The sequence below is a fragment of the Malurus melanocephalus genome, unplaced genomic scaffold (genome assembly GCF_030028575.1).
Source record: "Malurus melanocephalus ecotype Western Australia unplaced genomic scaffold, MMel_1.1 scaffold_927, whole genome shotgun sequence".
In the NCBI taxonomy this organism is placed as follows: domain Eukaryota; kingdom Metazoa; phylum Chordata; class Aves; order Passeriformes; family Maluridae; genus Malurus; species Malurus melanocephalus.
The window spans coordinates 20,199-47,932 of NW_026624159.1; the positions used below are offsets into that span (position 1 = coordinate 20,199).

Here is a 27,734-nt window from a genome sequence, read left to right on the forward strand (position 1 = left end):
AAGAGGGAGCATTTTTCCTGTAATGCCATCYGTGGTTTCACACTTTCACCAGATTCCAGGCACTGGGGGGTGTCTGGTTTGTCCTTCCCTGGAATTCCTCTGTGAAAATTGCAGAGGAAAGCATTCTGCAGTCTCCGTGCTGGCTTGGGGCAGGGGAAGGGAGAGAAGCCTCGAGCAAAYCCCTGTGAAATTTGCTCTGGGAGATGAGGAGGGACAGGATGCTGGGGGGATGTGGAATCAGCCTTTCTCCTGCAGCCGGGACGGTCTGACATTCGTAACTGGGAATGATTCAGGAGTATTCTTTGTTTATGCATTTTCTGTTATTAGTTGTTTTAACCTCCATGTCTGTGCCAAATGTGCTTTTAGTTCAGATGCAGAGTAACCTTTTCTGGGGAAAGAGAACAAGCCCAGCATTTATTACAGCTTTCTGTGAGGGAAGAGGTCCAGCCTTCCCCATGCAGGTACAGCCAAGCTGGGAAGGTGATCCTGTGCCTGGCAGGTGAGCAGGGCTCGGGGTTTTCCCTCTGCTCCCAAGCTGCTGCTGCCATTTGCCTCTTCTCGAGCTCCATCCTGCTGCTTCAGTCCTCACTGCACCATTGAATCTTATTTCAGAGAAGGAAAGTAACTTGCTCTGGCTCAGGAGAAGGGGTTTGGATTCAGATGTCATTTTTCCTGCCCACCTGTGCCCTGTCCCCGAGCCGGGCAATGCTGGTGATGGTGACGAGTGGTGCTCACAGAGCTCCATTTGCCTATTCATAAGGCACGATCTAGGCCATGGCTTTCCAAGTTCAGCTCCTAAATCCATATTGTGGCCTGCGGGGAGCTGTTTGTTGATGGTCTCAGCTCTGCCGAGGTTTGGCAGGAGTGCTGCCGCACAGCCCCAGCCCCTCTCCAGCCGTAGCGCGGCTCCTCAGCTGCCAGCGCCCTCCCCTCTGCCCAGGCTGCTGCCCCCGGGCTCGGCTTCGCACCGAGGAGAGCTGATGAGAGGGGAGAGCCAGCTTAGCCGAGCTCCATGGATCTGCCACAGGGCCGGGCCGGCAGCTCAGGCTCTGCGGGCAGGAGCGGGGCTGCTCCGCTGGGGTTAACAGCATCTCCAAAACCCCAGTGCTTGCTTCAACAAAGGCCTGGAGGCGCTGGACTGTGTCCGGAGAAGAGTACACAGCTGGGCAAGGGTCTGGAGAAAAGGAGGCTCCGGGGGGGCTCTTCTGGCTGTCCACAGCTCCTGACAGGAGGGGACAGCCAAGGGGGGTCGGACTCTGCTCCCAGGGAACAGGGACAGGATAAGAGGGAATGGCCTCAGGCTATGCCAGGACATTGGCAACATTTCTTCATGGAAAGGAGTCCCTATCCCTGGAGGTATTTAGCGCCCTGTGGACGTGGCATTTGGGGTCATGGGTTAGGCGTGGGCTTGGCAATGCTGGKGGATGTTGSACTCGATGGTCTTGGAGGGTTTTTCCGCACTCAATTTCTGTGATTTACTCCAGCATGGGTCAGGTGCCAGGCTGCGAGCTCGGGCCCCTCCCGGAGAGGGCCAGGGCCCTCCCTGACTGCTCTGTGCAGTTGCTCCATCTCCCGGTGCCTCTGCAGAGCCGGACGGGCAGGACGGGCTGTCCCCGAGCAAAGCCCCAGCACKGCCGGGTCCCCGCATCGCATCCCCTTGGTGCTGCCCGCCCCGGCGCCCAGGGCACGGCAGCTGCWCTGCTGCCCGTGTGAAACCCTCTTCGTTCTAAAACACACATTTCTCATGCGGCATCGAGCCGCAGGAACGGGTTAATGCCATCCCGTGGGGTTCCCCCATCGCAGTCTGTGTCTGCCGAGYGACTCTTTGATCAGATAATGCACTCATTTGATCAGATAAGGCGTGTGTTCCATGTATTTGTCAGGAAGCGATGTATTCGCGGTGTTTGCGGGAAGGAAGGAGGCAGCGCGGGTGTCAGGAGCAGCCTTTGATCCGCGGAGATGCGCGATGTGCAGCAGSAATCCGGCCCTGCCAAGCACAGCGGCTCCTCAAAGATGCGGGGCTGCCGGCGGTACAAATCACAGGGGGATTCTGGCTGTGGGAGAACTGAAATGTTATGGGTTAATGACTCAGACAATGGGCCATTTGCAAAGAAGCAGGGGTTTTGCAACCCCCAGCCGAAGGCGAGGAGGAGGAGAGTTTTTGGCCAAATCTCTGAGTGAGAACAGCCCAAGGGCAGACAGGATGAGCACCCGCCTCTGAGGGATGACCACGCCAAACCCACCTTCGTTTAGCACCARAGCTGGGTTGGAGACAGATAAGGAAAGAGGCGATAAGCAGATGCAGCAGGTGGGATAATGCTTTTTGTCAGGGCAATGTCCTCCCTCACACAGCTGGCTCAGGTGTAAAACTTCCTCCCAATAAGGTATTGAGGACGTTCTCACCTAGGCCTGGAGGTTTTCATCCCTTCTGCTGGGGCATAACTGACTCAACTGATCCACAGATGAAATGGGAGATGGTTCCTGAGCTGAAAATGTCACACAGGAAGGTGTGTGGGGTTTGCGCCGTCCTTGGTGTCACTTCACAAGTTCCAAACCTCTCACATTCCCTCCACGTTCGGCCCCGCCACCCCCTCCTGTGCTGTCACTGAGTGTCTTTGTCCTGCAGAGAGATGCCAAGGGCCAGTACCTGTTTGACCTTCTCTGCCACCACCTGAACCTGCTGGAGAAGGATTACTTCGGCATCCGGTTTGTGGATCCCGACAAGCAAAGGGTGAGAGAGAGCCCCTCCTGCCCGGGTTAGGAGAGGTGGGGGTCAGGCTTGTCCCTGCAGCTGAAAACCAGAGTATGAGGCGAAGATCTGGAATCGCGTTTGGGCAGTGGTGAGGGGCTCTTCCCAGGCAGCTTTCCCCCGCCCTGCTGCTGGGCCAGGGGCTCCTGTGTGCTCAGGCGGTTCCCTTCTTTTGCCCAGGGACAGGCATCTACTCATGGCCCCCTCAGCACCCTGGGGAGCCGCCGGGGAGTGGTCTGGGGTGCACCCAGGCTCCGGCAGCAGCCCCAGAGTCCCCAGCGTTGGTTGGGATGGACGAGCCGGAGGGACTCTCCCGGTTCTCAGGCCCCTGCAGGGCTGAAAGCATCCCGGAGTCTGAAATGTGATGAACGTGATGCAGTTATGAAGCCAGAAGCGAGGCTGCAGGACCACCTCTAGCACAGATTCACGCTTTAACACCGAGATTAGGCCATTTGACAGCTCTGCACCGAGGATCCAAACATTTGAGTGTTGCCTCGGGCAATGGAGAGTGAGACGAGAGCAGGAGCGCAGAGCCAGAGCAGGGCAGGACCCGRCCTGACCCCGCTCCCGGCACAGATCCGTGTCCTGCTGGTCCCAGGCAGCGACAGCAGGGCCAGCAGAAGGGGCACAGACCCACGGTGGTCCCAGMGAGCTGGAGGGCCACGCCGAGGCTYTGGGAGTGAGTCCTGCCACTTCCCTGGGTTAAACAGGGCTGGTGCAGAACGAGCTCTGCCCGGTGTCTGTCCAGTCCCTCCCTGCCATCAGAGCCCTGGGGCTGTGAATGAGGATCACTCTGGGCTCACAGGCATGGGTAACAGCCTCGTGTTGTGCTCCCCACTGATCAACACAASCYGCAGAACAGCCGCTCCTGCCCCCAMGGCTCCCCTGCCACGGCTGTAACAGGGAGCAACCGATGCTGAGCCGGGAGCTGGGGTCCCTGCCCGCTCCCTTCCCCCAGCTCTCTTCCTGACACTCAGGTGGCTTTTCTCACCCAGACATTCTCACTCCCTCTTCATCCTCTCCACCTTATCAAGTCATGGCTGTCAGGCTTTAATTACCTYCTTTTTCCTTTCAGCACTGGCTGGAGTTTACCAAGTCGGTTGTGAAGCAGATGCGGGGTGAGTGTTGCAGGTGTTCTGGGCAGACTCTGTGCTCCTTCCATCTTAGATGCATTTCCATGTTCTCTGGCCTTTCCCCTCTGGGATCAATTCCCAGCCCCTCTCCCAGGAAAAGGGTCCCCCAAAAGCTGTTCTGGTGGRTTGAGAGCAGGATTGTCCCCAACCAGCCCCATGGCAGCTGCAGCTGGCACCGGGCACCAGCCTCTACAGAGACCAGGACAGGGATGATGGGGATGAGGAAGTGAGGTTTGTGGGCAGGACTAGGCTGGGTGGCAGGTAGGTAGACCCACTGGCAATTCCCCATAACTTTATCAGGAATATCATGCTCTTGCCATGCCTGTCTGCTCCCCCTTTACCAAGGGCAGTTTGGGGGGACAGGGCAGGCAGGTGAGACCCCCCAGTAGCGCCTGACTCGAGCAGGGTGGTTCAGGGATGAAGGGGACAGACCCTGCCCGTTGGTGACATGGTGTCCCTGCTCTCCRCAGCCCAGCCTCCCTTCACCATGTGCTTCCGTGTCAAGTTTTACCCCACAGACCCCGCGGCACTGAAGGAGGAGATCACCAGGTGAGGACGGGCACCTGCATGGGGGGAGCAGCTGGCCCTGGCAGCAGGGGCTTGGATGGGGCCGGAGCACGTGGGCAAGCTTTGTTTTGTGGTCAGGAAAGAGTAACAGCCATTGGGATTTCCCAACCAGCCTGGATGCTTTSGGATCATTCCTTCTGCAGGGGGAAAGCACAGGAATCTCCATCTGAGCCGAGGCAGGGCCTGAAGCTGGGGAGCACAGGCTGAGGGTGGGGAGGCACTGGGACAGGCTGCCTAGAGAAGCTTTGGATCCCTGGAAGTGTCCAAGGCCAGGATGAATGGGGCTTGGAGCAACCTGGGACAGTGGAAGGTGACCCTGCTCATGGCAGGGGGTGGGACAAAGATGGTCTTTAAGGTCCTTTCCCACCCAAACTATTCCTGGGTTCTGTGATTAAAGCCTCTGGCTTGGTCTTTGGGTGCCATCAGTTCCAAACCCACATTCCAGGGCAGAGCTCTCCCAGCACGGCACCATCTCCCTCACACAATCACTGCTGCTCTGACTCCTCCACCTCACAATCAGCCATCCGTGTGCTGCCCCAGCTCAGGGTGTCCTCAGTGCTGTCGGGAAGTGCCCAGTCTGTCGGGAAGGGTTTGAGCATCTGCAGGTCCCCTGACAGCCCCTGGCAGCAGCCAGCCGCGTCCCTCTGACGTCAGGAGCGCGGGCGCTCGGGGAGCGCTGGGTGAGAGCTGCCATGCRGAACCTGACAGCGCCTCTCCCGAGTTTCTATCTTTAGGGGCTCTCGGTGCCGCTCTTCCTGCCAGGAGGAAGAACGTGAGGAGCACGTGCGGAGCAATCGCTGCWGCTTTGGAAAACGAGCCGTGGTTGTGCATCTCCGACAGCCCCAGCCCCCTGCTCAGATCTGCCTGGGGCAGCTGAGCCTGCACTGAAGGGCTCTGAACTGGCACCTTCTGTGCAGGGACCTCTGAGAGCCCCCTCCAGGGCCTAAAGGGGCTCCACAAGATCTGGAGAGCGACTTAGGAGGAGAATCTGCAGTGACAGGCCACGGGGGAAATGGCTTCCCACTGCCAGAGGGCAGGGATACATGGGATATGGGGAAGGAATTCTTCTCTGTGAGTGGTGARGCCCTGGCACTGGAGCAACCTGGTCTGGTGTGTCCCTGCCCACKGCAGGGGRTGAAYACAGAGGAGAATTKCCTCCCAAAATCTTATCTAACTTTGCCCTCTTTCTCCCCCATGGGTCCAGGTTGAGACCCCCATGCAACTGCCCTTTGACTGCAAACTGGAACCTGGGCTTAAAATTCACTTTTTCCTGGGCTGAGYCAACTTTAATAGCAGGATTTCTCTTTAATTTATTTTATCTGTGAAAATTAACGGTTTACCTCATCATAAACTCAGATTTGAGCAATGAGGCATGACCGAGRACTGCAGAGTGCGAGTCTGGTTATTTAAATTAATTTCTGAGCRCTCCATTTTGCTCCTTCACTCTATGACTTATGTTTTACCAGCTAAAGGTTTTCTCAAACGCCACATGACTCAGCCTAAAATGTTACTTAGGTTTAAATTTATTTGAATACGTAATTTTTCCAGCATAGTTTGTCTTTTCACTGGGCACAGAGACGGGGATGGGTAGCACAGGAGGCAGCTTGCCCTGGGTGATGCAGTGCYGGTCATGGAGAGGATGGAGGAGGGAAGTGGGTGCATATGCAGATGCCTAAAAGTACACAGAAAGTTTGGGAAGGAGGAAATGACGTTATGGGGAAGCTGAACATCCAGGGAAATGCAGCAGGCACTGGTGGGCTCTTAGATCATGAAGTCTTCAGAGCATCAGGCACCTCAGCTGGGCAGGGATTGCGTTAAGAAACACAATGGGTATCCAGATTGATGGAGATCTCCTCCAGCCCTTGGGTCAAGCAGACACCATGTGCCTGGAGCACCATGGGCTGGAACAGGGGTGTGAGGATCTGAGCCCCAGCCCCGGCCAGGATCAGCCCAGGCAGTGCCATGTTTGGGAGAGAGATATCAGAGCAAGTGTCTGGTGGCAGATATTGCATATCTGAATTGCCCGTTTGTGTAATTTGAATTTTCTTTAATAAATGGGCTCTCCTGCTGTCTCCAGGTACTTAGTCTTCCTGCAGATCAAAAGGGATCTGTACCACGGCCGGCTCCTGTGCAAGACGTCGGACGCCGCCTTGCTGGCTGCCTACATCCTGCAGGGTAATGCTTTGTGACAGGAGAAATTCACTTTTCCTGCTGAATACTCGTTCCATTATTGCACTTAGAGCAGGTCACTGCACCTGCAATACCGATGGCACCCATGGGGCTGGGCTGGGGAGGGTGAGGATGGGTGCTGGGCTCTCACCTGCAAGGCCACACCTGCACTGTAGGGACACAGTGTCCCCAAGAGCAGCCCCTGCCCTCCTGCTGTTTTGCTGCCTGCTCCTGCAGCCTGAGGAGTTAATAAATTTGGGACAGTGACCATCTGCTGCCAGGTGATTGCCACACAAATAGCAAAAATTAATTGGATGCAGTTAATGTCTGACAAACGATCCCTCCCGGTGGGAAGTGCAGAGGGTTGGAGCAGCCCTGGCTGGGTGCTGCTGGGATGGGGATGCACACTGTGCTCTGCTTGTGCCACTCTTCCCAACTGGAGCTGTCTCCCACCAGCTGAGATCGGGGACTACGACCCRGGGAAGCACCCAGAAGGCTACAGCTCCAAGTTTCAGTTCTTCCCCAAACACTCGGAGAAGCTGGAGAGGAAAATTGCGGAGATCCACAAATTAGAGCTGAGGTACGGGAGCTGCAGRGGGTGCTGATGCTCAGAGCATTTTTGGGATTTTCACTCATGCCATGGGCTGAGCCCTCACCCCTCATGTGTCAGGTCCAGCTGGGACCCTGCTCCCCCCTCAGCCAGCACAGCCCAGGGGATCTTCAGATGGGGACAGTGACCAAGCCCCTCATAAACCCCCTCCTGCCTTCACCCCTCTCCGGGGACATGGGGTAGAGACCAAAGCAATTCCCATTATCCCATGGCACTGCCGGTGCCTCTGGAACTGTGTCCCAAAGAGACTAAGGGAGGGAAAGGGGTTTAACTTTCCAAAAATCCATCAGAGCCATGCCGGGGGCTGCTGCCATCTGTCCCCAAACTCCCCTTTCTTTCCCCCGAGATGAGATGCATGTGCTGCAAGCAGGGAATTCATCCCTAAATTTGGCAGATGCCTTTTGACCCTTCCCAGTGCTGCCAGTTCGGTGAGGCTTCTGTGGATGTAGCTGGCAGGAGAGGATGGGCTTCAGTGCTGSGTTCCTGCTAATCCCATAAAAATCTAATGGGAATGTGCTGTGGCTGATGCTTCATCACTAACAGAATCCCTATAGCTGCCTTTCACCTTCCTGTCTTCCATGGAATATTCTTTTTTTTCCTGTTTTTTTCCCCTCCTGCAGTGGGCAGACACCAGCTACTTCAGAGCTGAATTTTCTCAGGAAAGCCCAGACTCTGGAGACCTACGGCGTTGACCCACACCCGTGCAAGGTAAAACAGYTCTTAAACCAATTCCTTAGGCTCTTGCTGGAGCTGGATTCCTCTCATCTATGATCTGCAGAGATTCCAAGGACTGCCCCAAGTGTATTTGYCACCTGCCAGTGGCTCTGGGGACGTGGTCAGGGGGACATGCTGGGTCCATCAGCCTTCTCCAGCCTCAGCCCCACCCTGGCCAGTGTGAGTKCACAGAGGCGAGTGGGGAGGGCGAGTACTCTGAACCCTTCCACRGGTATCAGGGAAGCTGTAAGAAAGTGTTTTCAGTGCAGGCAGCTGTGACAGGGTGGTGGATCGTCTCCTGCTGAAGCAGGACTTTGGGAGACAAGAACAAGGTCAGTGACGTGGCTGAGGAGCCACCAGGCATTAATCTCTCTGTCCATCACTGTGCCCTGCCCGGCCTGTAATCCAGTTTGCTGCTGGAAATGCTCTTTATTGACTGAGGATGTCACTGTGTGTGGCTCTCTGCTCCCTGGTAATCCCATCACATGCAGATGGATGGGGGATACAAAGCAAGAGAGAGAATTCTGCTTTCAGGCAGTGCCTGTGCTGGGGTTCCCTGGGCTCTTCCCTGAATTGTGCCTCATAAACACACAGTAGCAGTAAATTGGGGGATTCCCCGTTTGGGGACCCAAAAGCTTGCTTTGCTCTGAATCACCCCTAAAGCAGTGGTCTTGCCAGCAGCCACCCATTTGTGACCTTTGCTGCTAAAGTCAGGTAATTGCCTTCCTTTTAAACTCTGAGAACCTTTTGAAGGTATTTGAGTTACACTGATTAATGTTCTTTTAACAGCTAAGGACAAACATACACACTTTAGGTCCATCAGCAGAATTCTGCCTAATTCATCAAGAGCTGCTGTTAACACACTTAAAGGATCTGGAAACCAAAGTTAAATGAAGCTGATTCTGTTCTTTCTTCTCCTGTGGATTKTGGAAAAGTTTGAATGAGGAGTTGTTTGCTCTCACCAGGCATCCTCAGTTCAGTGTCCCTTGACTCAATCCTGTTTGAAGTTTTCATGGTACTTTCATAGTAGTTTTCTCCCCAAAATACCAACACGAAAAGAGATCTTCCTTTCTTAAGCAGGGCTCACCTGAGTCCTGGGCTGTCCTTGGTACCTGTTTTATCTGTAAATCCCTGTAGGAATGTGTATGTGAGTAACAAGGGTCCCTCTGTTTCTCTGTTTCACTTTATGGACAGAATTTCTGGCCTGGCCAGTGAGAACCATGGAGTGGTTCAGGCTGGAAAAGCCCTGCAAGACCACTGAATCCAACCATTCCCCAGCACTGCCAAGGCCACCMCYAACCATGTCCCTGAGTGCCACATCCACACACTTTTTTGAGCCCATGTAGGCTCCTGTGCACCATTTAGTTCACCTGGCTCCTCCCAAGCCTCTGCACCCCCTGGAGGATACATCCCTCTGCTGAGACTCTGCTTCCTTTCCAGGAGGTTTTCCCAGATTTGGGAAAGACCCAAGCACTTTGGGCAGTGTGAACTGTGGCTGGTTTCTGCACAGACACACAGGAATGTCYCTCCTCTGCCAGATGGGGCTGTGGCCTCCCCGCTCGCCTTGTGCAGGTGTTGAGCTGAGGGTCAGCACTCCCTGCCTTTGCCGTTCAGCCTTGACAGCTGAGATGGACTTTTGCCCTAAGCATCCCTCAAAATCCCTCTGGGTATCTGCTGGCCAAAAAAAAMCCCAGTATGAATCTCAGCCATTATTGCTGACCCGCAACTGTTTCATGTTTTCAGTTCAGCCTGTCCCTGGTTTTCCCTGCACGTGGTGCGGTCACCAGTCCTTCCCTGGAGCCGAGTCCTTGGGATTGGGTTAAAGTGCTGACACTAATTAGTGGGTTTGGACTGGCTCCATGCCACCCTGGGCACTGCCTGGGCAGGGCTCCGAGGGAGGGAGGAACAGCTCGGGGTTATCRTGTTCTGGGTTAATTGCTATATATAATATATATATATTTAGGACTTGGACGTCAGTGATYCTTGTGGGTCCCTTCCAACTCAGGRGATTCTATGAAAATATAATAAATAACTATAATAAATGATATATATTATAGTAATTATATATACTTATATAAAATAAGTAGTGTATATCAATATACCAAATAAATAGTATCTATCTATATGATAGCTATATACAGTTACAATATATACTGTATAAATATACATTAATTGCAGCAATTATGACATGGCATGATATGAACAGCATAAATTCTATATACATCAATATGACATTTCATATAGATGCTAACATAAAACTGCAGCAGCCAGCTGTGGGGCCGAGGGGGTGCTGCTGTCCRAGCTGTGCTGATGGGCAGTGTCTGGACCATTCCCTTGCAGGATGTGTCTGGGAACGCAGCATTTCTGGCCTTCACTCCCTTCGGCTTCGTTGTCCTACAGGGAAACAAGAGAGTTCACTTCATCAAGTGGTGAGTTCCCATTGCTCCAGGGAATCCCTTGGGGTGTCCGAGGGATGGCCGGGCACGTGGGCACTGGACACTGCTCATCACCCACAGCTCTGTTGTCCCAGGCTCATTTTTCTCTGCATTTTTCCCCATTAAACTTCATTGTCACCATCAGTCACATCCCAAATGCCCCCAACCCCTGTGAGCCTTTGTCAGCTTTCCTGGGTCACTGCAGGATGTGCAGTTTTGGCAGGTGTGTCCCTGGCAGCTGGCACTGCCACCAGCCCGTGTCCACAGGACAAGCCCCTGCTGACCCTCAGCTTCCCCCAGGCTGTCCCCTGGTCTAGGTTGTCCCCTGGGCTGCTGTCACCACCCTCTGGCATCTCCTGGGATGGAACATAAAGTCTGGAAGGTTCCCAGCTGCCCCTCCAATGTGGCTGGGCTGGGAGGGCTCTGCACTGCACAGGACTCAGCACAGCTCCTGTCCTTGTCCCTCCAGGAACGAGGTGACCAAGATGAAATTCGAAGGGAAGACTTTCTATCTGTATGTAAGTCAGAAGGAGGTGAGTGCTTCCCCTTCCTGTGGGGCTTCCTGGGCACAGTGTGGGCGTTCCTTCAGCGATTTTCCCAGGAATGTGGAACAGGGCAGGCCCAGGGGGTCAGTGACAGTGGCTGCAGCTCCATGGCAGTGCCAGGGTCACCTCCCTGCTCCTGCTGGTGCCCAGATCTGAGCACTGGATGTCACAGCCCCCCTTAGCCTGGGCTGTGCCACAGCAGGGCCTCTGCCAGAGCCCCCCACAGCTCCTGGCCATGCCTTCATGCCTTCCCTTGGGATTATTCCCAAGGTGCTTATTCATTGCCATCATCCCTCAAAGTCAGCCAGAACACTTCTGGCTGAAGCTGGCTCTCACAGGAGCCACCAGCAGGAAATTTTGTACAAAACTGTGTTTCTGGCTGTTCCCAAAGGCTGGGGTGGTGTTGGCACCRGAGCACCTCTGCCCATCCCTCATGCCAGGCACTGCACCAGGCTAATCCCTGTGTCCCAAATGGCTCCAGAGCAGGATCTGTCCATGCCAGTGCCACTTTCCAGCTCTGTCTACTCCAGTCTTGGTCTGTGGGATGAGCACTACTCCCTGTTCTCCCCCGACTCCCTGTCTTTCTCTTTTAGGAGAAGAAAATTGTTCTCACCTATTTTGCCCCAACACCAGAAGCCTGCAAACACCTCTGGAAGTGTGGGATCGAAAACCAGGCTTTCTACAAGTGAGTGCTGGTTTGTGGGGTGTGCTGTCACCCCCATGGGTCAGTGCCCACCTGTGGGCTCAGTCGAGGCACTGRGGTCAATCACTGGCCATGTGGCACCTTGTCCCAATGGCCCTGGCAGAGCCACCTGCCACCAACAGCACCGATGCTCCTGGATGGGGTCCCTCCTTTAGCAGCGCCCCTGTGCTCGTCCCTCCTAAGCAAACTTCCATCAGGAAATGATAACTAATTATTTGGGATGAAGCCTGGAATGCCAAGCAGCACCATCCTGCTCAGGCCATACTTAACCCAGCCCGCTTTGTGCTTCGTAATGAGTTTTATTTTAATCAGCAAGCTGCGAGACAGAGCGTGCAATGCATTCCCACCGGGAATTCTGCAATCAGCAGCTGCAATCAGCAGGTTTCGCTCCTCATTACATGAACATGAAATGAAATTGCAATATTGCTTTACAAATCTCTCCGTGATTAATCGTGGCAGTGAATCACCACTGGGTTGTGCACCCAGCRGGTGGACCATGAGCTGGGCTGAGGTGCTGCTGGGCACTCTTGGGGTGTGGGATCAGCTCCTGTGCGATGGGCAGGTGATGGGATGGTCCCTCTGGGCAGCTTCAGCCACTCTGGTGAGTCCCCAGCTGCCCAGGAGGGGCCGAATCTGTCACCCTGCAATGCACCCTGAAGGCCATGGTGGGCTTTCAGCCCCCTGGAGAGCTCCAGTCCCTGCCTGGGACCTCATTTCTGCAGGATGAGACACTCCAGTGTGTCCCCAGCATGAGGGCACACAGTGCTGGCACCCTCCTCGCTGGCAGGGGAGGACCATGTTGTGTCCACCTCGGCTGAGGGGAGGTGACCCCATGGTGTCCAGCACCCTGGGTCAGAAGAAGCAGCAAAGTGTGGTGGCAGAGGTGTCACTGCCGGCCCTGGGGTCCCATTGCCAGCTGTGGCCCGAGCCCCTCCAGACTCCCTGGCAGTCAGTCCATCCTGGACACACTCCCACTGCTGCAGGGGTGAGCTGTGCTRACAGAGAAGGCTGCAGGTGCTCGTGCCCCGCCTTGCTGCTGGCAGTGCATTCATTCCTGGGGACATTCTGTGTCTCCAGGGCTCTGCTCCTGTCACCTGGCCTGCTGCTGTTGGYTCCTGGTGCTTGGCCAGCAGTGCAGGACGCTCACACCGCTACTGGTGCTGTTGCAGGTTGGAGAAGTCRAGCCAGGTACGGACGGTGTCCAGCAGCAACCTGTTCTTCAAGGGGAGCCGATTCCGCTACAGGTAAATACCGACAGCAGAGCAGCTGCTGGGTGTGTTATCAGATGCTCCTTTGGAGGCTCTGGGGAGCAGTTTGGGGCTGCAGCACACCAGGGATGTCTCAGGGTCTTCCAGAGATCCCCCATTACAATGCTGGCCCCCACCAGGGCACCTCCATGGCTGTCCCTGTGTCACAGCTGCCACCCCACTCCCCAGCCTCACAGGAGAAGTATTGGAGGGACAGGAGTAAAGGATGGGAGAAGATGGGGGATTTGGGGTTTGGGAACGACAACACATGAAACAAATCACCAACATCCCTAAATTCCTGTGCTGAATTGCTGAAGTGGCAGCCTGGATCTGGGACCTCATATCTGCAGGATGAGACACTCCAGTGTGTCCCCAGCATGAGGGCACACAGTGCTGGCACCCTCCTCACTGGCAGGGGAGGACCATGTTGTGTCTACCTTGGCTGAGGGGAGGTGACCCCGTGGTGTCCAGCACCCTGGGTCAGAAGAAGCAGCAAAGTGTGGTGGCAGAGGTGTCAGTCCAGCCTTTCCAGTTTCCCCATCACCCCCATTCCCAACAAAATTTCTGCTTTCCCCTGGAGCTGGGGGGAGCCGCCCTGGCGAGGCGTGCGGGGAGGGACAGCACCGCGCACGGTCACGGTGTGACCGCGGGGCTGCGGGGCTGCCCTCCTGTCCTCACCTCTGCTGGCCTTGTCCCCCCCGCAGCGGCCGCGTCGCCAAGGAGGTGATGGAGTCCAGCGCCAAGATCAAGAGGGAGCCGCCCGAGATTCACCGGTAAGAGCCCGGCGCGGGTGGGCGCCCGGAGTGGCGGGGCACTGGCTCCCTCCCGGCTCTGACCCTGTCCCYGCTCCCGTCCCCAGGGCCGGGCTGGTGCCGAGCCGCAGCTGCCCCTCCATCACGCACGGCCCCCGGCTGAGCAGCGTGCCCCGAACCCGCCGGAGAGCCGTCCACATCTCCATCATGGAAGGTAGGACACGGAGCGCTCCCGGGCGGGGACACGCACACCTGGGCACACACACACACACATGTGTGCACACACACAGACACACACATGCATGTACACACACGTGTGCACACACACAGACATACACATGCATCTACACAGACACACGCACACCTGGGCACACACACGTGTGCACACACTGATACACATGCATGTACACACACGTGTGCACACACAGACACACGCATGTACAGAGGCACACAAGGGCACACACAAGCACACAGACACACAGACACATGCACACATGTATGCATGGACACACACATGTGCACACAGACACACACACCTGTACACACAGACGTATGCATACACACACATGCGCGCACATGTACACACATGTCCAGCTGAGGCCACAGCCCCAGTGGCTTCTCAGAAGGGCTGGTGTTTCACCACACTGGAATGGGGAGGCAGCTTCTCCCCAATCCTGGGGCTGTGTCAGAGCAGGATGCACTGGGAAGAAGGGCTGGCAGAAGGCAAAACACTGGGACCAGCTGTGGAAGATGCCCTGTGGGGCTGGGGATATGCTGGGGACCGTGGCTGTGCTGCTGGTGGTGTCTGTTGAAGCTTCTGGTGACAGCAGTGTCCCATTCCCAGTGGCATGGCTGTTCTCTGCTCCTGGAAAGGCTGTGGGGCCAACCCTACCCCAGAACAGCCACACCAACCCTGGTCCCTGGAGTGCAGGGAGGGACAGGGACTGTCTGCCCCATGCGGGATTTAATTCCACCAAGGGATCCCAGGCTTGGTGACTGTGCCAGTTTAGGGGATGGAAGCAGACAGGGTCACCTCTGCCACCCTGTTGCTTGTGACAATCTCTCCTGCACGTGCCATTGTGAAACAGCTAGAGCATTAAATAACCTCCCACCCCAAATCACCGCGAGCTGGTACCACCCCTTTGCTTTTCCTCACTCTCACTTCAACTCAGTCCCGTGGGAACGCGGGTGCCCAAAATAGTGCTGACCRCAGGACTGGCAGCAGTGCCACTTGCAGAGCTGTCCCTGTGCTCCCTGTGCCCCTGTGCCACGGGCCACCATGGTGAAGTGCCTGGTAAAGATTAAAACCAGGGTCAGCGTCCACCTGTGGCTCATCAACCACTGCTGCCGGGAGGTGCGGGTCCGGGTGCTGGCCCTGGGGCCACGGCTGCTGTCCCGGGCCCTGGGGATTCTGCCGCTGCTCCCGGCCATCCCCAGCCATGGCCACGATGCTCCATATGGCCCTAGGGACCCATCTGAGCCAGGTAATGTGCGCCGTGGGGTCTGGGCCCTTCTGCAGTGTCCACGGGGATCCCTGTGGACCTTAGTCCCCATAATCAGCTGGTGACCATGGTGCTGGGAGAAGGGGGGATGTTGGAGTGTGGGATACAGGATAGACRTGGCAGGGAGTGGGCTGGGGTCACTGATGCTGGAGTCTCTGGGTTGTTACTGCCACAAAGCAGCTCTGKTGGCAGGGCTGGACATAGATTTCCCAGGATTTTCTTGCTTCTGATGTCAGTCCTGTGGAAGAAGATGGCAGGAGGGTTTGGGTCTGGGGGGCCAGCACTGCTGTCGTTGTGGTGCTGAGCAGGAGGACACCCTCAGTGAGTGTCCCCCACATCAGGGATGCAGCAGGTGCYGTGGGGAATGTTCCCGTGAGATGGGAGAGCACAGAGCTGGCAGGGTGAGAGCATGTTCCCTCCTCACTGCCCGGGAGCCCCGGCACTCGGCACTCTCACTAAACTGGGCTGAGCTGGAGGCATTTGGGCAGCATTCACAAATGAGAGGCTACAAATCCCCAGRAATGCAGCTGCATGAGCTCCAGCGCTGCCCTTTACCCTTCGGCAGCACAGGGCCAGGGCAGGTGGTGACAACATGCCAAGGTGCTTTGGTGCACTGCACTCTGCCATAGGGATAGGTGTAGCCCCATCCCTCTCCAGCTCTGGGGACCAGCTGGTCCCTACCATGACCTTCAGACACTCTCCYTGGAGCTAGGGCCACTGTGATGTCAGAGTTCCTCTCCCCACTGCCTGCCAGAACTACCCGAAACAAGTCCCATGTTTGTGTGGTTTCCTGGAATTCAGGGATTTGGAGGAGGTGTTGTTAGGGGCAGGAGTTCCTCAGCACACAGGACTGTAACTCAGCCTGGCACGGGGCTGGGGGCTGGCACAGGGGGCTGGCACACAGCTTTTCCCACGGCTCCTGCTCTTGTGTGTGTGATGTTAAACATTTGGTTTGCGGGGAATCTTTAGAACTCAGAGTAGCCTGTGCTGCGGGGGTGTCGTGCACGTCATAGGGACATCTCCCCCCACGTGTTGGGGGACACCCACACCCCGCCAGACCAGCACAACCTTCTCTTCACACACCTCCCACCCTGGGATCTCATAATTCCTACCCATCCCTGCACCCCCACGGCGATGGCTGCGCTCCCCAGCTCATTCCTGCCGGTGTCCCGGTGTCCCGTAGTGCCGCAGTGCTACAGTTGGCGCTGYCAGAGGCATTGGGGCCCCAAGCACTGTGGGCAGCTGCCAGGGTGATTGTCACCGTCACCTCAGAGCAGCTACAGCCCGCGGGTGTGTGCGATCTACTGCAGCTCAGTCCGGGCCCTGCTGCGGAGCCGGCTAGCAGCCAGCGGCTGTCCGTGACGGTGACAAGCCGGGCGGGTGTCCGAGTGCCACTGCCGCGGTCACGAGTCGCGTTGAAGGGGCTGCAGGTCCCGAAGGACCGATRACAAGAAGCAGCAACCCAGGGCAGCCGTGCCCCGTCCCTGCGGGGGGACACCGGGGCAGAGCAGTGCAGGAGGCTCCCGGCTGTGGGGAGGGCCTCCCCTGCACTCCGCTGATCATCCCCTTCCCTCCTCCCCTGTCCCCTGTCCCCCAGGTCTGGAGTCGCTCCGTGACAGCGCCCACTCGACCCCGGTGCGCTCGGCATCCCACGGCGAYGCCTTCGCGGGCCCCGGCCGGAGCAGCCGCGCCGAGAGCAGCGAGCGGGTGGCCGTGATCGCCGACGAGAGCTACAGCCCTGCGGACAGCGTGCTGCCCACGCCCGTGGCCGAGCACAGCCTGGAGCTGATGCTGCTGTCGCGCCAGGCCAACGGGGCCCCGTGCAGCATCGAGGAGGAGAAGGAGTCGGAGGCGGGCACGCCGGCGGCAGAGGCGGAGGGCGAGCTGCGGGCGCTGTGCCCGGGCGCCGGCAGCCTGGGGCCGGCACAGGCCCAACAGGTGAATAAGTTTGTTTTAAGTGTCCTCCGTTTGCTCCTTGTGACAGTTGGACTCCTCTTTGTTTTGCTCCTCCTCCTGATCGTCCTTACCGAGTCCGACCTTGACACTGCCTTTTTCCGTGATATCCGCCAGACCCCCGAGTTCGAGCAGTTCCATTACCAATACTTTTGTCCCCTCAGGCGATGGTTTGCCTGCAAGCTCCGCGCCGTGGTAAACCTGCTCATTGACACCTGAAGGCAGGAGCCACCACGGGGGCCTGGACCTGCCGCCGTCCCCGCGCGGGACCCGCCGGGGCACTCACTAACCCTCCCCTCCCGACCCAGAGCCCGGCCGGCCGAGGAGGCGGCTTTCCGGGAGGAAGAGGAGGGTGGGCGCAGCCCCCGGAGCCTCCTCCTCCCCGGCCCAGCCGCGCCGCTCCCATCCCCGGAGCCCGCACAACACCTCCCGTCCCGATTCACGCGCACGACTTGGGAAGCACCGAGCAGAGGGGAATTCATTGCTCTGCCACCCCCGCCCCCGYGCAGCAGCCGGGGCTGGCGGGGCCGTTCCGCAGGAGCTTTAGCAATGGTGCTACTGAGGTTTAATTTAACACTCGTGTACTGTTACGGTATTAAATCCGCACTGTGCCCGCCGCCACCGCCCTCCACGAACCGCTTGGCAGAGCCCTCCCTGCTCACCGGAGCCTCCATCGAGGTGACACAGCCGCGACGCTCTCGGGGACGCCCCGGTGCCTCCCCTTCCCCATAGCGCAGCGATCCGGAGCCCTCTCCCTGCTGCGGACTCGGCCCTTCGCTACTTTTTTAAGCCTTGAAGCATCGGTGCTCCCGAGGGCAGGGGAGCATGGAAGCCAGGGGACGCCAGGCCCACGCGGCCAAGCCTGGCACCGAGTAGTGACTGTGTCAGATTTATTGGGAAGACCTTTACCCTCCGCCAGTTGTACCTGTTTTGTAAAAAAAACAAAACCAAGCAAAAAGAACAAAAAAAAAARRGRRAAAAAAGAGACATTTCAAGGTCTATTTTAACAAGGAAATGCTATTTTGTTATCAAATCCAATCCAATCTTTTTTTACTTTACGGATGGGGTGACCGTGGGTGCCGGTACCGAGCGGTTCCCAGTGAGCAAATGGTTTAAGAGTAAACGCCGGGAGCCCAACACCAGCCAAGTCCCGCTGGGTTTGGGACAGAGAAGGAGCTCTGGTTTTGGGACTCTTCCCAAGAGGACACAAGTTCAGGAGCACAGGTGACACTGAAGAAGCCAACGGACACCTTTAGCCCCGACTGTTGTTAAGTGCAAGTCAATACACCCGACTCATCGCGCTGGTGACAACACCCGGGACCGTTGGTCACCAGGAGCAGCAGCCCATCCGCAGGGAGCAATAACAGCCAGTTCTGGTTAGGTTTGGGTGAGAAGTTGGACATATCAGCAAAAAAAAAAAAAAAAAAAAAAAAAAAAAAAAAAAAAAAAAAAAAAAAAAATAAAAAAAAGGTAAAAACAGTTTAGCAAGTTTAATTTCATCTCAGGGAGAGAATTTGCCGTAAGCTGGGGCCATAACTGCAGTTTTACAAAGCCTGATGTCCGTGTTGTCTTTGAGCATCCAGCACCCACCACTGGGCGGGACGGTGACGGGCCGGACTGGCTCGTTGTCACTGCAATAAGGAGAGAGGTCCCATTGCGGGGTACGGCCCCCTTGCCCAGGTCACAGCTGCAGCCACCCGCTCACAGCACGAGGCCCAAGGAGGGGCTGGGGTCCAGCCCTGGCTACAGAGCAAGGCAGGAGCCCTCCAGGAAGGCTCCAGGAAGGCAGAGGAGTGATTTTTTTTTACATGATAATCCTGTTTTATGCAACATAGCAAAATTAACTCTTAGTGTAGTGTTCCTACCTCAGCCCATAGTGCTGATGTTTCTATGCAGTTGTGCTCGTCCCGACGCTGACATTTTTCACCCCGGGTTAACACTGCAGTGTCGTCCTTCCTCCTCCTCCTCCTTCTTCTCCTCCTCCTGCCCCTCCTCTCCTCACTGCAATGTTCTGTGTGACGTGTGACAGCACAGCTCCATCCCACGCTCCATCCTTTTCGGACACATCCTCCGAACCCCCACCTGGGATCTTCCACCTTGGCTTTCCTTGGATAACGCTCTGTGCCAGCCCCAGGTCACCTCTGCCGTTGTCACCCAGCGTTTTAATGCAAAACCACRAGAATTGGTGATTTTCCGTTGTACGTTTTTCCTGTCCGTCCCAGATCCTGTCGCGTTTCAGGCCCTGTTAGTTTTACCCGTCTTTCTATCAAAATGTTATTTCCATAGGTTCCAAGATCAGAAACCCATCAATTTTGTCTTAGCATACTGCATCTTTCAGCAGTAGACAGTAAAATACCTGAAAATGTGAATTTCTTAGTTTTCATAAAGAAAACCTAGAGATTAACCTTTCATGTGCCAAATACTGTAAGTTACATCTTTTTTTCCTTCGAAATGTACCTTTTTCTACATATCCAATACCTTAGTTAGCATAAAATCATTGGTGCCATGAAAAGTATTTTTAAATTTAAATAAATATTTAAATATCATGAAAAGCAGAGTTGGGATGAGCTTTGTTCAGTGATTCTGATTTTTCTTTACTCAAGTGAAAACTCAGCTCAGTGAGAAATTTGGTCTTTTAGCAGCTTCTYACTGGAGTGAGGAGCAGCTTCGGGCCACACAAGTTCCAGAGCTGCAGGTGAGTCCCTCGCACATCCTGCACTGTGGAAGCACAATTTTACAAATGCACCAGGGAGTTTTGGGCCCCTCAAGACAAGGAAAATATTGAGGGGCTGAAGTGGGAAGGGAATAGAGCTGGGGAAGGGGCTGGAGCAYCAGGAGCACCTGAAGGAGCTGCGGGCGCTCAGCAGGATGAATTTTATTTCCATGGAAGACACGGGTGCCAAAGGCAGTTTAAACAATTTATTTTAAGACTTTCTAAAGTACATTTGTGTCCTGAGAAACAACAGTCAGCTTCAAAACTGCTTAATACGGAATAAACAAAGTCAATGCAGAAAGTTAAAAAAAACAGATCTAAGGCCCTTCTATTTGAACACATGAAGGCGGCCACTGGAGTTGCCCCCCACYAGGATGTTCTGGCTGGGGTGCACGACGTTAATGGAGCAYACAGAGGTGAGGCAGACCGTGTTGYAGAAGGAGTGCAGCAACTTCCCAGTGTCCTGGAAGACCTGGATCTTCCTGGGCTGTGCCAAGCTGCCTACCAGGAAGCAGTGCTCCTGCTTTGGGTCCCAGATGGCCCTGAAGCGGCTCAGCCAGCGGCCTGTGTTGGAGTTGTGTCTGCAGGGGAAGGAAAAGACAAACATTCCTCCTCATGAATCCAGTATTTAAAATCGTAATTTATATCCTATTTGCTCCCTCGCCKTCTAAACCTCTAGCACTCACACTGGAGTTCTCAGATCCCTGCAGTGGATCCCTGTCCTGGGATGTAGGATGGAACAAGAATACCAGAATGGTTTGGGTTGGGAGATCYTAGAGACCATCMAGTGTCACCCCCTGCCACGGGCAGGGACACCTTCCACTATCCCAGGTTGCTCCAAGCTCCATCCAGTCTGGCCTTGGACACTTCCAGGGATCCAGGGGCAGCCACAGCYTCTCAGGGCAACYTGAGCCAGAGTATCAACCCCTCACAGGGAGGAATTCCTTCCCAAAACCTAACCTAATCTTGCCCTAYGGCARTGGGAAGCCACTGCCCCTTGTCCTGTCCCTCCAGGACCGTAGGAGTGGCCACAGCACTGCCCTCAGCCCAAGTGTGCTTTCTTACCTGATGGTACTGAACAATGTGACAGTCGATGACAAGGATGTGGTGTCGTAGACCCTGAGCACAAAACAGCACATTAAAACAATGTACCTGTGCTAAGAGAGCCCTTCCCTCACACAGCAGGATCAGCTTCTGGGGCCACCCAGGAGTGTGGGATACAAGGAGCAGCACAGACACCCAGCTTGGCCAGAGGCACCAGCATTCCAACTGGAATTACTGGATGTGTCTGATGAAGTGGATTTGCTTTCAGCTGGAACTGCAGCCCATCCTTTCTGGCAGCTCTAGAGGAGGGGCTAGAGAGGCCAAAGGCCAGCCTAGCATCCCACCTGCTCCTTCAAACCCATGAACTTCGGGGATCCCACCCTGCTAGGACAAAAACTGCCCAGTCTTAACAAAAATCAGGTAATTTCCTAAAYTGTATTTACAAAGTAACCAGGAGAAAAAGAACCTCTAACACAAGCAACTCACAGCAGGTTAAATGATGAAATGGTAGGCTACTTACAGAAGAGCTGGTAGCATCRTTATGTCAAATACCAGCCACAAACAAATTTAATTTCTGAGCATTTTGTGTTTGTGTTCACCAGCCAGGTTTTGGCTGGCTTTTCTCTTGGGTTTTGATTTGGATTGTTTTTTAAAGATTAACAGTGCCTGCGTATTTTTACTGTTAAACACCCTGCGGAAAAATAAGAATTACAAAAAAAAAACCCAACCAAACAAAAAAATCATTAAAAACTACATTAAAAATATTAATGGAAGTAAATTTTTATCATTATTTTAAAGTGATAAAGACAGAAGGTTCTCAGTAATGGGTCATGTGGAGAGATAATAATAATAGTAATAACACTAGTAACGATGATGATGATGATGATGATGATGATGATGATGATGATGATGATGATGATGATGATGATGATGATGATGAACTGCCCAAAAGGTTGGTATTTTCCATAGGGATTCTTCCCTCCACAGCCTTACCTCAGCTTGTCATCAGCACACACTGTCACCACCCTGCTCCCAGTGACAGGTGAGAAGTAGGCTGAGGCCACGCTTCTCTTGTGTCCTGTGAGAGAGCTCACGGGTTTGTTCCCCTCGGCCTTCAGGTACCGAATGTCAAAAACACAAACATCCCTGCAACAGGTACCACACAACCCTAAATAATTATCCTTCATTTACCAAAAGAGCTCCAAAGCCACAGCAGGCTGTGTGGGAGCTGGTTCAGAGCTTCAATATCCACTCAAATGGTGGATCCAAGGGRTTTTGAGAGCACCAAAACCACCCCAACCAGTCCTCCATAACGTCCCTCTGTCTGCCAAAGCCCACCATGGCCCATCTGTCCCCAYTTCCAAAAGGTGAAGGGAAATCAAAGCAAATCCCACCTTAAATCCTGCTAAGAACTGAAAATTTGTTTTTTAAAAGGACCAAGACAGCTCTGACTGTACATTAAGGCTGACAAACTGCTCACCCCCAGTCTCCCCAGCACAGAGACCACTGAAAAAACAACCAGTTCAATTTGGGCTACGTACAGTGAGCCAGCAGCCATGAAATACTGTTTCTTCACAGGGTGCACGTGGACTGTCCGTGTCCTCTTGAAGCCAATGTCTGCAGARAGCTCCGAGGACATCCTCGGGGTCCTTCTGTCCACAACAGCCACATGCCCATCCCAGTGGGATATTATGGTAGTGGAGGCATTCTCTTCAAGGAAATCGAAGCAGGAGTAGTCTTCCTCACTCCTGCAGATCTGAGCCACAGGAAGGTCAAACGTCACCAGAACTAAAGGAAACACCTAGTTGTTCCTAACMCCCAAACATTCCCTGGGCTATGGGTTTCATCCTTTCCCTTTTAAATTCACTAAAAACACTAGTGCAGCACATGTGACAGCCTTACCCAGCCATGCAGGTAGCCCTTCTGTGAAACAGGGATGCTTTCCACAGGGGAAATGATTAGGAGTAATTAACCATCCAAATCAGACCAGCAACACCACACTCCAAATTCCCTGTTAGAGCYCCTACAAGGCACTGTCACCTCTGTGTTCCAGCAATCAAAGGGCTGTTGCTTTGAGCACGCACTGAGCAATGATTAAGGGTATTTTTCCATTCTCCAGTGCTGCAGAAACTTTTGATCATGTGCAGAAATGTAAACTCAGAAAYTGGGAGAACCCAGGCTGTCACTAGATTTTGGCGAGTAGGAAACATCTCCCTATTTTTGAGATGTTAATTAAAGGTTAATTCACATGTCCTTGTGGAAATAGAACTTGAACTTTCTTGCTAATAGAACAACCAAATTACTTGGCACAAGCAGACTAAACCTTCCCAGCAGAGCCACGGGGAGATTTCCTCACCTCATCAAAGACAGCCCTGGTGACATCACCACAGCGCAGAGTGTCTTTGCTGAGGGACAGCAAATGAGCAGGATTGCAGGGAGAAAAGTGCATGCAGTTGACCTGGAAGCTGTGAGGGAAGAAGATGTGGGCTCCATCCTCAGACCCGCAGCTCTGCAAAACAACAGATCCCACAGACACAGGTGCTGATCAGTAGTTATTTCTTTTCATTACTCCAACTCTTAAGGCCAAGTCTCTGGTTTTTGAATGTTTTTTAGAGGACACAGAAGGTGCTGGGTGAGAGGTGACACCAGTACAGGTAATACAGACAATAAGGCTGCTTCTGGTCCCTAATTAGGGAAAGCTACAACTTCCTGCTGCACTTAGTGCCACTGCAGCCGCCAGCCCTRGATCTGGACAGCATCACCTGGCTAGTTTTTACCCACAGAGCCTTCTCTTACATGTGCCTTTTACATAAAAATTTGGACACACTGGGTTACTGAGAGCTCAAGCTGACCCAAACTGCATCAAAGCAGAATTGCCTATATCTTCTCTTCTAAATTTTTCTCTTCTAAATAGCATCATTTTGCTATTTTAAAAGAAATGGAACAGATCATTTTGGACAAAGTTCTGGCTCATTCCACAAAGATGACTGCTCTTGAACTTCAGGAAAAAACAAGGGGGAGCAAAAGGGAAAGCCATTCTGGCAACTCTGCCAACCACCCTAGTATTATCCCTAAGAATGGAGAAAGCCTAAACACCCTCMTGAGCCTGACAAAATGCCACCCCAGGCTGTGCCCCACCTGAACCTGTTCTGAACCACACACCTGGTTCAGGCAAGGAGCACATCAACCACTCACCACATTCCAGAGGCCAACGTGCCCATACACATCTCCAGCTGCCACAAGGATGGTGCTTTCGGAAGGGTGGATGGCCATAGAACACACTCGGGATTTCACCACCTTCCTGATGTTCTCCTCACTCAGCACCATGCTGCTCAAGCTCCGCTGGTACCTGCAAAACCAAAAAAAACAACAATCACCAAAATGTTCTTTAGAGAAGGAAGGAGGGCCAGACAACACCCAGTTTTGGCTGCTGTTTTCACATTACCTCTTTATGTCAGGTGTGACCCTGTCAGCATCATCCACTTTCACCTACAGACAGAAAGGAGATATTTATCAGAATCAGTGCCCAAATGAAATTGTATTATCCAAAAGTAACCAGTTAAACTAACAATACCTCACTTATTCTCATCCACGTGCTAAGTATGGCCTCTGTCCATTTACTGTCCTTTGCCTGATCCTCTGGAACCATGGGAAAAGGTCCAACTGGAGCCTGAGGCTGGGATGACATTGGCAATTTTTGTATCTTAAATGAACTAAAATCACAAACAGGGTGAAGCAGTACTTTCCACCCACCAGACATTTTGAAACATGTCTACGATAGGACAGGAAATAAACAGTAAAAACAGGTGGTATCATAACCTTTTTAAAAAGATAAGGAGAATTTCACTGGCAGCATAAACTGCCTCCCCTTAGGTTTCTTCCTCTCCTGATACTCCAGCAAGACCTGTACTACAGATTCAGATCTATTCTATAGCTCCACAGAAGATCTAAACTCCCATCTCTCAGAACACTTACTTCTTGTTCCATCACTGCTTCAAAGAGATGGTATGTATTTCCCAGGAAAATAAACCAGATCAGAAGACACAGAGTAATAAATATTTCAATGTAAGGCTGCTCAGCTCCCTAGGCTGTTAATGTGGAATGTTTACCTCAGGATCCTTCTGTGGATCCCCAACTGCACCAAACAATCAGCCTGGATCACAGAGCATTGCCTGGCTTGTGGCAAGGCTGTGGCACCTGCTCAGAGTGACAGAATTGACCCTTTCTTACTGTCCCTGTGTCACCACATCTYAAATGCCTCAGGGTTCACAACACCTAGTGCCACCCATCAGTGTCACCAGCACTGGTTTTAGAGAACAGCTATGCACACACACCCCCTCCAGCCCTTACCCAGCTCGCATATTCCTCTGCTGCTGGCCGGGCAGGCGTCTCCAGCAATGGAATGTCCAATGGCTCCACTCTGAGCAGGCGCCTGGATCGYCGCGGGAGTGTTTCATCCTCCACCTTTTTAGGCTTGCGACTGCAACAATGAGAACATTTCAGTTACACAACACCAGTCCCTGCATTTAGGGACAGACCCGAGGGCACAGCTGGGACATCAGCCCTTTCTGCCCACTGCAAGAGGGATGGGGTTGCTTTTCCCATCAGYGACAGTGAGGAACAACACCACGAGCACTTTGCAATGCTCACACAGGTCCCACATCTCTGTTTCCTTGTAATATACCCCACCACTGTAATATACCCTTCTCAGGTCTCCTCCTTTATTATCCATCCTGCCACTCACCAACCAAGCTGGCCATTCCCACCTCCTCCCATCACACAGTTTATTCTTTATTTGGGCTTCAGCTTATTTTCTGCTGGACCCTGGCACTGTTTCGGCACTGCCAAATGTCTTCTCTGTGTTTAYTGGTTACCCTCTCCCTTGCACCTTGTTCATGCCCTCTCTTTTTTTTCCCCATACCTTTTCCCAACATTTGTTTTCATCCCACAAWGAAGGATCAAGGATTTAAATCTCACCTACTATTATTTTACCTTTTGGTGACATGAAATTTCCTTTTAGTTGCAATTTGTTTAAGTCTTGCAGCTGACTTAAAGAGAAAAAGAGATTAATTATATCTATAATGACCATAAAGGACTAACCAGTATAAAATACAATTATCTCAAGGCTGCAGTTAACTTACTGCAATTATTTATAATAAGGAAAGTTGTGGTTGCCCCAACCCTGGAAGCATCTAAGGCCAGGCACGGGSGCTTGGAGCAGCCTGGTTTGTGGAAGGTGTCCCTGCCCATGGCAAGGGGTGGAATGAGAGGGGCTTTAAAGTTCTTTCCAAATATTTCAGGATTCCGGGACTTTAATGGTTTTCCTCACACATCTGCTCCAGTGAGGGAAGGGTTTCACACCAGGAGGGATGACAGTGCAATTATGACACTTAAAAACAGAATTTTGACGATATTAAACTCTATACAAACCTCATGCAACTTTAGAGCAGCAAAGAATTTAGCATTTTCTGTAATGTTCTTTAGTCTTTTCCTTTCATAAGCTGATAGGTCGGAGTATCCATCCTGCAGAAAGGAAAAACAATTCTCTCCACCACACAGCTACATGTCTGCAACAGAGGTCCCAGGCTTAGGGAAGTGAGTTTCTCAACGGATAAATTATTTTAAAGTGGTTTGATATATTTGTAACAAACACAAAACCATAATAATTGGGGTGGTCATGTATAAGCATCAAAATCTGTCTACTGGGTTCAGCTTGCTTTACAATATTTACATTGGCATTAACTCTACGAAAAGTGTTATCACATTTTTTTAATAATGAAAACGATAATGAAGAGATTCAATAAAGAACTTAAAACTCCAGTGAAAGGGTAAAATGAAGTTGGACACTGCCAGCCAGAGGCTGAAAAGGGGAAAAAACTACATATAGAGAAAAAAAAATCCACTTTAAAGCTTTACTTTTATATAGATAATAACCAGGGCCCAGGTACTCACCGGTGCCACTTCTCCCGCGTCGCTGCCGTCGCTGTCTGCATCCCACARCCCGTCAGGGCCGCGGGCAGCCGAGCTGGGGCCAGGCGGGGACCCGGGGRCTGCTCTGGGGCCGGTGCCGGGTTCCGGGCACGACTTCTTGCCGGCCGGGGCGGGGGTCCCCGCGGGGCTCAGCAGCCGCTTCTGGGGCCGCGGCCAGGCCGCCGCGGGCAGCGGCGTCAGCAGCACCCGGAGCTGCCGCCCCGGGCTCAGGGCCGCGATCAGATGGGACTCTGGCGGGGCCGAACGGGGCTCGGCGGGGTCCGACGGGAGGGACTCCTCAGGGGGCGATCGGGGCTCGGCGGGGCCCGACGGGAGGGACTCCTGAGAGAGCGAATGGGGTTCGGCGGGGAGCCCCGACACCCCCGGGCCCTGAACCCTGGCCGCCACGGCCGCGACCCCGCCCGCCCCGCTCCTCAGCGCCCCCGCTTTCCCCGTTACAGCTCCCCCTTTCCTCTCGGGTCTCCTCTCTCCTGCCAGACTCCGCTGGCTCGTGGCCCCGGCCCCTCTCCTCACACCCCGGCCCCCCCCTCGGCCCCCTCTCCTCCCGACCCCTAGTCCCCTCCCATCTCAGCCCGCGTCTCTCCCGGCCTCTCTCCGCCCAGCCCCGGCTGTGCCCGCGGTCCCGGACCTGCAGCTGCTGCCGGGAGTGCAGTGACGGCTCCTCGGGCTCCCCGGGCAGGGACAGCGCCATGGCGCGCGCGGGGCGGGGCGGGGCAGCGCTTCCCGCCCGCAGAGGGGCGGCCCGGGCGCGCTCCCGCCCTCAGCGCCTCAGCGCCGTCCCGCCCGCGGCACCATCCGGGCAGCGGCTGTCGCTGCCGCCGGGCACGGAGAGATGCGATAATGGAGATAAATTCCTCCCTGTGAAGGGGGAGGAGGCCCTGACACAGGGTGCCCAAAGAAGCTGTGG

The 27,734-nt window shown here is 54.1% G+C and overlaps 2 protein-coding genes across 4 annotated transcripts; one reads left to right on the forward strand and one right to left on the reverse strand.

Annotated features, from left to right (window-relative positions):
- The first annotated feature begins 4,352 nt into the window (after nucleotides 1-4,352).
- Nucleotides 4,353-17,311, forward strand: FRMD5 (FERM domain containing 5). Of its 2 annotated transcripts, none has more exons than XM_057386170.1 (12): nucleotides 4,353-4,431; nucleotides 6,527-6,624; nucleotides 7,075-7,198; nucleotides 7,849-7,936; nucleotides 10,283-10,371; nucleotides 10,847-10,910; nucleotides 11,516-11,607; nucleotides 12,795-12,869; nucleotides 13,577-13,645; nucleotides 13,732-13,838; nucleotides 16,724-17,064; nucleotides 17,244-17,311. In XM_057386170.1, exons 1-12 carry the CDS (start codon nucleotides 4,370-4,372, stop codon nucleotides 17,289-17,291), a joined length of 1,257 nt encoding a protein of 418 aa, XP_057242153.1. In that variant the 5' UTR covers nucleotides 4,353-4,369; the 3' UTR covers nucleotides 17,292-17,311. The 2 variants fall into 2 exon arrangements, with proteins under 2 accessions (XP_057242153.1, XP_057242152.1); XM_057386169.1 differs by having other exon boundaries at nucleotides 4,363-4,431; nucleotides 10,847-10,895.
- Nucleotides 17,312-19,989: 2,678 nt separating this feature from the next.
- On the reverse strand, nucleotides 19,990-27,538 carry WDR76 (WD repeat domain 76). 2 transcript variants are annotated; one of them, XM_057386164.1, is made up of 13 exons: nucleotides 27,456-27,538; nucleotides 26,789-27,148; nucleotides 26,267-26,359; nucleotides 25,829-25,884; nucleotides 25,187-25,316; nucleotides 24,411-24,512; nucleotides 24,282-24,325; nucleotides 24,032-24,185; nucleotides 23,193-23,345; nucleotides 22,378-22,592; nucleotides 21,830-21,982; nucleotides 20,858-20,911; nucleotides 19,990-20,373 (listed from the first exon to the last, which is right to left on the reverse strand). In XM_057386164.1, the coding sequence occupies exons 1-13, from the start codon at nucleotides 27,516-27,518 to the stop codon at nucleotides 20,121-20,123; spliced, it is 1,830 nt and encodes a 609-aa protein (XP_057242147.1). In that variant the 5' UTR covers nucleotides 27,519-27,538; the 3' UTR covers nucleotides 19,990-20,120. The 2 variants fall into 2 exon arrangements, with proteins under 2 accessions (XP_057242147.1, XP_057242148.1); XM_057386165.1 differs by lacking the exon at nucleotides 24,411-24,512.
- Between the last annotated feature and the right edge of the window lie 196 nt (nucleotides 27,539-27,734).